At 45.2% G+C, this 11,565-nt stretch overlaps 1 protein-coding gene across 3 annotated transcripts; it reads right to left on the minus strand.

Annotated features, from left to right (window-relative positions):
- Positions 1-1,294: 1,294 nt before the first annotated feature.
- On the minus strand, positions 1,295-11,206 carry LOC115531323 (transforming growth factor beta-1-induced transcript 1 protein). Of its 3 annotated transcripts, none has more exons than XM_030340510.1 (12): positions 10,954-11,206; positions 7,984-8,025; positions 6,926-7,083; positions 6,523-6,584; positions 5,987-6,120; positions 5,591-5,660; positions 5,235-5,319; positions 4,649-4,831; positions 3,823-3,996; positions 3,546-3,627; positions 2,953-3,101; positions 1,295-2,368 (listed from the first exon to the last, which is right to left on the minus strand). In XM_030340510.1, the coding sequence occupies exons 1-12, from the start codon at positions 10,964-10,966 to the stop codon at positions 2,102-2,104; spliced, it is 1,419 nt and encodes a 472-aa protein (XP_030196370.1). In that variant the 5' UTR covers positions 10,967-11,206; the 3' UTR covers positions 1,295-2,101. The 3 variants fall into 3 exon arrangements, with proteins under 3 accessions (XP_030196370.1, XP_030196369.1, XP_030196371.1); XM_030340509.1 differs by having other exon boundaries at positions 7,984-8,028; XM_030340511.1 differs by lacking the exon at positions 7,984-8,025 and having other exon boundaries at positions 10,954-11,205.
- Between the last annotated feature and the right edge of the window lie 359 nt (positions 11,207-11,565).

An 11,565-nucleotide genomic window follows, 5' to 3' on the forward strand; every position in this document is an offset into this window, starting at 1 on the left:
TCTACCCCCAAGCTGTGAGGTATCTAAATGGCACTGATTAAAGCACTTTGAGCAACTGCACTTATTGATATATATATTTATTTAAGTAATTCCCCGCTCCTTAGACTTTGTGCAATAACCTCTGACATATTGAATGCATTTACTGTTTTGTTATGTTGTTATGCATATATTTAGCATGGAGCCGACTGTGAACATTTCACTGCAATGTATTGTGTATGTGACAAATAAAATCTGAATCTGAATCTGAATCTTTATTTATTCACACAGTTCAGCAGCGGCATTTATTCAGAATCAGAGCCCAAATTAAAGCTGCATTTAGGGCGACTATCACTACCCAGCAGAAAAATAGATGCACTATAAATGGTTTTGTATAGCAGTCACGAACATGAGCATAGTTGTGGAAATGCTGGTGTTAGAAAACAAAGTTGACGGGAATTAAAGTGCTGCACATCGACTGTACAAATCTAGATTATTCATCACAAGAATTTTAATTCAGAAATCGAATAGGCTAATTAACTCTGAATTGTGAGATAAAATTCAGCATTCTGATAATAAAGTCAGAATACTTGGATAAAATCCGAATTCTGATAATTAAATCCAGCATTAAAGGTTCATTTAAGAAGGTTCTCCCCAGTCATTTGTCGCCTGGTCGCAGTGTCGAGTTTTTTTTTTAAAGTAGTTCACTAGTCGTAGCGTGCAAATAAATTGCAGTGTCAGAATTCTGAGAATTTTGTCAGCATTCAGATTTCTCAGAATTCTCTTACGCTGCAAATTAAAGCGCTACTACTAGCAAACTAGTTTCAGCGTGACTGGAGAGAACTTCCTTAAATTAAGCGGAAGTGGGAGATTCCTTATTTTTTTTACCATTATTGTTTTATTAACAAATTTCTCCTACAGGGGATGGATAAAGTTCTATCTAGACTATTGAACAGAAAGAAACACTTGGTCATACTTTACACACTTTACCACTGAAACATTCAGAAGAGTCACGTTGACAAATCCGTAAATAACTGATTTTTTTCATTGGTTGTTGCGTTAAATCTTACCCAGATACAGTAGGGGTATTTTCTGATTGGCTTTTATGTAGCCCCTTTCGTTTTTTGATTGGCTGGTAAGAGGCAGGCTCGACTGAAGACTCCAGAGGCAGCAGGAGATGCACTTGATGAATCCTGCCGATTCCATAGCGAGAGCGGCGCTTCTGCAGATGAATTTAATAATGATCAATGGAATTTTACTGGGGCACTGGAGACTTTTACTGGGGCACGTGCCCCAGTAAAAAGGGGCTGACGACGCCTCTGCTTTTGTGGAATCGGTTTATTCTTTGGTATAATAAAAATGCATAGAAAAAAGTGACAAAATAACACAATAAAACAGCTTTGGCACATCATCGTAGCGAGTACATAAAAGTGGTTTAAGCGGTAGACGTCATTTATAAAAGCCGTAGCGGTGACAATATAATACTATTGGTAATGTAAAGTGGAAATAGTATAGGAAGTCTCTTTCATTTAAACAATAATTTTAAACTCTCAATTAAGATCTTATATTTCACTTTTCAGGGTTCATATGACCCTTTTATGCAAGATAGCTCCATGGTCAATATTAAATTTGATTATGTACAAAATGTAAACAAATTACATCCAACAATTAGAAACTTCAATCGCTCATCAATTAAAAGCATTTAAGGGAAGCACCGACACCACTTTATGACCAAGACCAGAACCAGTCTTGAGACGTTCACCCTGGATAGAAGAAATGGTCATTTTATCTCAATAGAAAACAGTTTACATTGTATGAGGTGGATCTGGGTATTTGGGGAAATTCTCTGGTACAAAAGTAATCTTCCAGCCTGATGTGTCGGACTGCCAGTATCAGCATCGGTGCCTGGTGTCAACATCCCGGTATCTGGCAGTCCATGGACGAACACGGCACAGGCCCCTGTCCTGCACGACAAACAGAAAGACTACCATAATGACGGTAAGTCTGTTTCTCAATCAGACTAATGGCGCACAGAATGCAGACCGAATGACAGACAAGGGGACCGACAGCGAGGTCGTCTGCCGCCTCTCCCCTCCTCCTTTCCTCCCCCTCCTCCACCTCCTTCTCATCCGAAGAGCTTGATGAAGCAGGGGTGGCAGTAGGGCTTGTTCTCCTGCTCCTTGAAGCAGCCCTTGCTCAGGGGCTTGAGGCAGAAGTGGCAGACCAGGTGGTGGGGGTGGAACTTGGCCCCCATGGCGGTGACGCAGCGACCCAGGATGGGCTGCTGGCAGGCCTGGCAGAGGCTGCCCCGGCTCTGGTGGTAGTGGGCCTCGCACAGCGGCTGGCCCTCGTGCTCGAAGAAACTCCCGTTCACGAAGGGGCTGTAGCACTCCTGGAGGGGAGGGGAGGGCCAGACGATCAGCATATCAAACACGCCTGAGGTATACAGGTAGTGCAGTCAAACACACCGCCAATGAAACCTCAACACATCTCAGATATACAGGTAGTGCAGTCAAACACACACCTAATGAAACCTAAACACACATCTGATGTGCCCAAACGCACATCCACACACCTGACACACACATACATAGCTAGACATACCTCAGATACACCAGAAATGACGTACACATATCGAATACACTCACACCTCAAACAACCAAAACCACCTAAGCCCACACTCCGCACCATAAAATCCCAAGCACACACAGCTCAAAGAAAGCTAGACATTCACATTCCTACTCATGGTACCCAAACACACCTCAAGCACAGGTATGTTTGGGTACATTGACACACCTCAACTCATATACACACACACACACACACACACCCAAAGAAATGTAATTTTGGTGTGGGACGTTGCATGATTATATTGTGATTGCAGTATTTTTTATCGAAAGAAAAAATCACATTGTCTGTGATATAGAGAAGGCCTGACAGTCTTGATGAGGAAGAGGAAGATGAGGCATTCCTCACCCGACAGACGAAGCACTGCGGATGCCAGAGGGCGTTCAGAGCTGAGATGTAGTTCTCCAGTATTGGTTGAGTGCAGCCTTGACAACGGGAGGCGAAGAGGTTCAAAAAGCATTGCTGGCAATACTGCTGGCCCTCACGGTCATGGAAACCTAGAGGACAGCACAGGAAGGTTTGAATCTCTGATTCCTTTGATGTTTAACTCACTAGTCTGGTCTCTGGGTACTTTAATTCATTAGTCTCTGGTTCCTTTGATATTTTAACTCATTGGTCTGGTTCATTTGAGGTTGTTACTAACTTCTACTACTGCTACTTGATCCCCTACTACCTCTGTGTTACACAACAAATAAATAGATGTGTTTATTAAATAATCCCTATTAGCTGAATACACTGTAGTCAGTTAGTCTTCCTGGGGTCCACACATGTCGCATAAGACAAAAAAAACATAAGTACAGTATATTCCTAGTTTCATGTTCATAATTCATAATAGTGTGTGTGTGTGTGTGTGTGTGTGTGTGTGTGTGTGTGTGTGTGTGTGTGTGTGTGTGTGTGTGTGTGTGTGTGTGTGTGTGTGTGTGTGTGTGCGTGTGGGTTACCTTCATCTCCAAAGGCTCTGCTACATTTGACACAGCAGAAACATTCCGGGTGCCAGTTTTTATCCAACGCCGTCACCATTTTCTACCAGGAATACAATCACAAACCTATTAACTCATTTAACTTGTAGATATTTATAATATATCATGTACATCACGCACGTAAATGCACGCACTCAAGCACAACCACACATAGACAAACACACACACACACACACACACACACACACACACACACACACACACACACACACACACACACACACACGCTCGTGCTCACGTTGAGGATGGGCTTGCTGCAGTGGGCGCAGTGGGGGGAGAACAGCGTGAAGTAGTCCGATTCGCAGTATGGACGGCCGTCCTTCTCAAAGAAGTTGCGGCTGCCGAGCTCAGCCTCGCACTCGCTGCACACAAAGTGTTCAGGGTGCCACACCTTCCCCAGCGCAGTCACCACCTGGGGAGAGACCATGAAGATACTATACATTACTATATATATATAACTGCACAACCAGACACACAACCACCTTCCCCAGCGCAGTCACCACCTGGGGAGAGATGATATATCAATATATCAATATAAATAATGATTTACTAAACATATATCATATTATATATATATACATATATATATATATATATATATTATATAACATCCTCCAACACCTAGCTAACAACCAGACGCACAACTAACTAACTACATAACCAGACAGACAACCACCCTCCCCAGGTTACAACCTAGAGAGAGAAGATAACAGATAAACTATGCCTAAGCCACCAGACAAACACCCCTGCACAAACAGCTACACAGCTGGCCACACAAATGGAGACCAATGAGTTTGTTAGGGCCAATTAACTTACTACTGTTCATTTAGCATTTGAAAGACACTTTTATCCCAAGTGAAATGCTGGATTCATTCATTAAGGAGCAGGGAGTGGTTATGGGGCTTTTTGCTCAAGGATGCCCTAAGTTGGACTGCGGCCATTGGGGTTCGAAAACCAAGAACCTTTCGGCTGGAAGTCCAACACCCTAACTGGTTCAGCTATCCGCCCAGACTCCAATGTAAACCTCGGCTACACCTGGAGCCAAACATCCATGGAGACCTCACCTGTCCCACTACAGGCTTCTGACAGGCGCAGCAGTTTCCCTTGGAGGAGGTCTGGACCCCCTGTCTGGTCAGGTCTGACTGGAGGAGCCCCAGCATGCTGTCCAATGAGCCGCCAGACGAGGCCTGTGGGGGCGGGGCTGGCTGCTGAGGCACTGCCACAGCTTGAGTGACAGGTATGACCGGCTAATAGGTGACAGGGATAGATGGTGTCCACACGATTATTGATGTGATTGATATCATGGGTGTATGGTCTGCTGTGTGCTGTAGTGTGTTGTGTGTCGCAGATTGGGGCGGGTTAAATAATGTGGTTGGCATGTTGAACGTAGTGTGCAGCATGTGAAGGTCTGAAATGTGAATGGTTCTGTGTGTAGTGCGTTGAAGTGAGTGTAGCATAATGTGAAGCATGTAGCCTGTAGCCTCTAGACTGTAGCACGTAGCGTGTGTTGAACGTAGTATGTAGCTTGTAGGGTGTAGCCTGTAGCATCTAGCCCGTAGATTGTGTGGACCATATAGCCCATAGTGTGAGCCTTAGATCTCTTTGTGTGTAGCATGTTGCTTGTAGCATGTTGCGTGTCTCTGGACTCACGGTGCTATGGACTCTGAAGTCGGAGAGAGAAGCCATCAGTTTGTCCAACTCAAGAGTAGCAGAGGTGGCGGAGGGCTTCCCTGAGCTACAACACAACGCACGTTCTTTACAATGGATTTTCCATACAGTTACAAACGATATAACATAAGACACACTGTTGACACACAGTTAATAGTTGATAGTGCTTATAACGTAAGTCTTTAATGATATTGGTCATCTTTTATGTATTAAAATGACGGTTCAGAAGTTCTCAACCTTTTTTGGCCTGGGGCCCCATTTTTTGGTCTGAAATTGCCGCATGTTCATGAAGGTAATGTGCGTGTAGAGCTCTCTCTAGTGGCCGAGTGAGGAACTACCTGGGAGATATCTTCTCTATCTTCTCCTTCTCTTCTTTCTTAGTGCTGGGAAACTGGGCCAGGATCTCATCTGGAATCACACAACACAAACACACACAAACACCACACGCACACACACACACACACACACACACACACACACACACACACACACACACACACACACACACACACACACACACACACACACACACACACACACTCACACACACACACACACTGTTGGTCAGGTGGGAACCCACCTCTTGTTAATGTGTTTGCCTACATGGTTGTAAAAGTAAACACAACCTTTTCACGTCTTTTATTTATATATTTTTTAATGATGATTAAAAAAACACAAACATAAAAACATACACACAAACACACACACACACACAAACACCACCCCCCCAGTACCGGTGATGTTGAACTGCGTGGCGTTGAGCTCCTGCAGCAGGTGGTCCAGCTCACTGAGACCCCCACCCAGCAGGGACGAGGAGAAGGCCGGGGGGGGATCGGCCACACGGGGCGCCCGATTCTTACACACTGTGCTGAGAGAGAGAGAGAGACAGGGGGACACACGGGTGAGGATGGAGAAAGAGAGAGAGAGAGAGAGAGAGAGAGAGCGCAAAAGAGAGGCTGTCCCTTTTCAGACCAATTGAAGAGCCCTTATCTGTCACCATGGCGACTCAGTGGGTCTGGCGATTGTGAATCTTTTTGATGGTTATCCTCTGCATCAGTTGCCATGTTTCACTGTATCTGTTTCTATGGAGGCTATCTTTTTCCATGGTGACTCGGTGTATCTGTTGCCATGGTGACTCGTATATGTTCAAATAAAGGATGTATATCTGTTTCCATGGAGGCTTTTCATCTTTTTCCCTGGTGACTTGGCAACCTGGGTTGGCATGGTGACTTGGTACATCTGTTGCTAGACAACATAGAAGTGAGGGTACCTGTAGAGCTTGTCCGGGGTGTTGTTTTGGGGATCTCCAGTCTTCATGGCCGCCGAGACCGTCTGGATAACACAAGTCAGATATTATCCGTACAGTTCTAAATGGTTATATAGGGTTCTATATGGTTTTGTATGGGTAAATAGGGTTTGATGTGTTTTGACACGTTGTTATACATTGTACATATTTCTATACGTTTAAATGTATATTGCTAACGTGCCACAGAACCTCCTAGTCCCACATTTAGGGTGTTTGTGTGTCAGTGTTATTCCAAGATGGATGGGTGACAGCAACTACAGGGCTTGCATACCATAATAAAACAACCAACAACTTATCACCATGGTGACGGTGGTAGCATCGTCTCTAAAACGTGTACAAATCATCTCCTTATAAACCGGACACCAACCTGCTGGGGGGTGTAGGCCGGGGGAGGGGGGCGGTCCTGGCCGGAGTCTCGGGAGCCCGTGGAGGCTCCGTCAGAGATCACTTGGGGTTCAGAGGTCAACAAGACGGGACCCCGAGATACGGGTGAAGTGGTGCTCTCCAGGTCAGCTAAGAGAGCATCTGGAGAGAGGGAGAGAGGAGAGAGAGAGAGAGAGAGAGAGAGAGAGAGAGAGAGAGAGAGAGAGAGAGAGAGAGAGAGAGAGAGAGAGAGAGAGAGAGAGAGAGAGAGACAGAGAGAGAGAGAGACAGACAGACAGACAGACAGACAGACAGACAGACAGACAGACAGACAGACAATGAGAGAGAGAGAGGAGCAAGGAGGCCGTTAAATAGGGTGGGCAAGGGAATAGATAAACCCTGATAGATGGATGACTGCAATGGAGAAAGAGAGTTTAAGTCTTAAACTAGAAGTGTGATGACTCTGGGATCATAGTCTCCTCAATCATAGATGTTAGGTCCGTTGTGTTCTGTTCAATAATCCCTCCCTGCAACACTGACCTTAGATTAATCATGTCTAACCTTTCACCTAAACTTAAACATATCTAACCTAATACCCTTGCTAAAACATCTCCAAGCTAATACATAAGCTTAACCATCTCTGACCTTACATTTAACCTTAACCATGTCTTACCTTATAAACTTTACCATCTCTAAAAGAATACATCAACTTAAACACCTCTTACCTAATCAACTTAACCATCTCTTAGATAATATTTAAACTTAACCATCTCTTAGATAGAGAGTGTGGTAGTTAATAGACACAATATTTGTTGGTTAGTGAGGCAGATGAGTCAGATGCAGGTGGACCAAACAGACAAAGCAAGCAGAGAACGGGAGGAGCCAATGTAGGACTAACGCCACGGAATAGATGACAGATAGATGGACTGACAGACATGCAGACAGAGAGGCAGGCAGAAATGCAGGCAGAAATGCAGGCAGAAAGGCAGACAGACAGACAGACAGACAGACAGACAGACAGACAGACAGACAGACAGACAGACAGACAGACAGGTTACGTACCAAACACAACAACACGAGGACTGAGTGGGTAGCTCTCAGGCCCTGCTTGAGAAAGACACACACGTCAGCCAGAGCATAGCACACACACACAAACACACACAACACACACACACACACACACACACACACACACACACACACACACACACACACACACAGCGCCCGGTCATATACACTACTTTGCTCTGCATCTGGAAGTTTGGGCTTATCAAAGACCACCAAAAGGAAGTGACATTGCAGGAAACTTCCCTTCGGTGGTCTGACCAACGGGAAGTTTCAGACAGAAGGCACACTGCTGTGTGACATCACCACAGACACACCCCCTTGGGTGCGTGACCTCACCACAGACACGCCCCCTCGCTCTGAAATGTTAATTTCATGCATCATAAGACTTGTGTTTTTTCTTGAGGGAACTGTCTTGTCATTTAGAAACAGAGTTAAGATTAGAAACTGTCTCACTCCTAACATTCCATGAGGGTCCTAAACCTATTGATTTAGATGATGTGGGTTCATTACATATAAACGACTCCCTGTCTTACAGGCAAGGAAAAAACTGATAAATAGATTATAGTTCATCCTCTCTGGCTGGCATTGTAATGGTCAAGAAATTAAACCGATCCACTCTTTGTCATTCCCAGTTTTGCGTTCTGGAATAAATATGATATGATAATACTGACCCAATACTCTCCCCCTTCCCCTTCCCTTTATCTATCTCTTAAGTCTCTCTTTTATAAACACCCCCCCCCCCCCCACACACACACACACACACACACACTCACACACACACACACACACACACACACTCACACACACACACACACACACACACACACACACACACACACACACACACACACACACACACACACACACACACCACACACTGCACACACACACTGCACACACAGACACACACACCTCTCAGAGTGTGTGTCCTGCTCTTATAAGGAGCTGAGTGTGGCTGGATGCAGATGACCATATTTAGAGTCTTGCCGTGCTGTTTCTGTTGGCCGGCGGTCGCGCCAACGAGAGGTCTTTCCCACTCAGAGCCATGGCCCACAGTCACCAAGGCAATGCAGCGTACACAAGCCTTGAGAGCTCTGATTCACACAGGGCTGCAATCCAACACAGATGTTCCTCCGTTTCACCTTCCCTCCGGCTACGCTGCGCTGCACCCCCCCACTGACTCTGCCCACCACCATCACACCACCCTCTACCAACACCACCCTCCCTCCGGCTACGCCAATGTGGACCCCCACTAATGGCACTACAACTAGGCCCAATCCCATTTCTACCCCTTACCCCTTACCCCTCCCCCTTGTTTTGAAGGGGTAAGGGGAAGGGGAAGGGGAAGGGGTAAGGGGAAGGAGTAGAAATGGGATTGGGCCGTAATACACCTCCCCCAACGACACCAACGTCATCACCCCCCCCGCTCCACTTCTACCAGCCTCACTACCAACATCATCATCAGCCACTACTACACACACATTACCCTCCACCACCCAGCACTCAGACTACCAGATTTGCTAGTGGAGCTCCAGTGAACTCTCTAACCCACCGCCATCATTACTACCTCTTCCTCCCACATCATCATTATCATCATCATCATCACCACTCCCTCCTCCACCAACCACATCACCACCATCATGAGGAACAAGGATGCATTTTAGGCTTAAGGGTTGGAGAGGGTTAAGTTGAGGTATTAGGGTTATAGATGGTTAAATCTAGGTATTATGTTGGGGATGGTTCAGTTTAGGTTATGAGGTTGGAGATGGTCAGGTTTAGGTATTAGGTGAGAGAGGGTCAGGTTAGGGTTAGGGTTAGGTGTTATGTTAGAGGAGGTTACGTTTAGGTGTTATGTAAGAAAGGGTAAAGTTTAGGAATAAGGTTGGAGTTAGTTAATCGAGGTATTAAGTTGGAGATAGTAAATATTATGTATTAGGTTAAAGAGGTTTAGTTTAGGTATGAGGTCAGAGATGTTAAAGTTGAGGTATTAGGTTAAAGATGGTTAAGATTAGGAATTAGGCTGGAGATGGTTAAGTTCAGGTATTAGTTGGAGATGGTTTAGTTTAGGTCTTAAGTTAGAGATGGTCAAGTCTAGGTGTGGTCGGGGTCATGATAAAGATCTGAGAAAAAGCATTGCATCATGGGAATACTCATCTGGGCCATCTAGTCCCAGTTCCAGAGTGTCTCTTCCAACCCTTATTTTTCTATTCTGTGGCTTCCTCTTTTGAAACAGCACCACAACGCTGGTCTATTTCCATCGGCAAGAATCATCGCCAAACAAATAACATTTTCTACAACAGCATTTGAAGGAAGGAAACCGGGAAAGGGGACAAAGTGAAAGATATATATGATAGAAGACCATCCGGCTGTGTTGATAACACACTAATGGACTGGGCAGCTCCTCACATCGAATCAACAGGACTTGATTACATTTTCAGTAAATAAAGACCCCTCTGACAAGGACATTAGAAAGCTGTTTCTCTGTGCGTGTGTGCGTGCGTGTGTGTGTGTGTGTGTGTGTGTGTGTGTGTGTGTGTGTTTGCGCGCGAGCGCGTGCGTCTGCGTGTGTTTGAAGAGGCAAAGCAAACATGTAGGTTCAGATGACTAATGATTGAATGACCATCCCCATGGGTGTTATTGAACAGCGATGTGAGGCAGTCCTGTTCGATACCTTGATCAAACCTCAGGCTCTTGCTCGGTTCGGTTAGAAAGACCCAAACATTTTTTTTTTTCCTCAAACGGAATAGAAGTCGAGACGGAGGCATCTTCTACACGGACCACCAGCAGAGAAACATATGTTATCTTACCTACCAAATATGTGGTTATTTCTATGTTTAAGTACTTTTACGTGAAGATATAGTATAGCTTTATTTGTCCCACATAATTATCCTCACTTTATTTGACGCGCCGCTTCTGAAGACAATGTTTGAGTCAGAACCGCTCACATGAACATGCTATACATACCCAAATCATCCATAATTACAGCTTCAACTCTTTCCCCGCTTGTACAAAGAAAATAGTGCCACCGTTAACCAGTTTTCTTCTTTTTCCAGAGCAGTTCCCGGTGTCCGGTAACACTTTATAGACTAGTCTCGGTAACAGCGCTATTGTCTACGCTGCCCCCCTGAATAAAAAACTCCGTCCCGTTATTCACGGAATAAGAGAGGAGGGCGTTCCGTCTTTCCCCTTCCTGTGTAATGTAATGTAGTATAACGTAAAGGCTGGTCCAACGCGCTACCGCGAGCTCAAACCGGAGGAGGCGTGGTTACATCCCTGCGGTAACCCCCCCCCCCCCTCAATTCCCCGGACACATGACGTCACCCCTGACATTCCTAGACCATATTTGGGATAGAAATTTAAGGATTTTGCGGTTGAGGGGCAAGACCAGCAGATGGCCACCCATATACTTGTCGTTAATGGTTAAAATTAAACTAATGTGTGCATTGTATTTTTCTATTTAAATTAAGGTTGCGAGCCAACAGTCAGTCTGCTCCACAGCAGTTGATTAAACCGAACCCAGGACGTTATTTCCGACTTTATCCCCACCCACAGCGATGCATATTTAGATTAACATTG

The sequence above is a fragment of the Gadus morhua genome, chromosome 18 (assembly GCF_902167405.1).
Source record: "Gadus morhua chromosome 18, gadMor3.0, whole genome shotgun sequence".
Classification (NCBI taxonomy): domain Eukaryota; kingdom Metazoa; phylum Chordata; class Actinopteri; order Gadiformes; family Gadidae; genus Gadus; species Gadus morhua.

Coding starts and splice junctions, on each gene's coding strand:
- LOC115531323 (XM_030340509.1), bottom strand. Junction 6,585..6,925: donor CGGCCTACACCCCCCAGCAG/GTTGGTGTCCGG, acceptor TGTGTTATCCAG/ACGGTCTCGGCGGCCATGAA. Junction 5,320..5,590: donor ATAGAGAAGATATCTCCCAG/GTAGTTCCTCAC, acceptor GTTGTGTTGTAG/CTCAGGGAAGCCCTCCGCCA.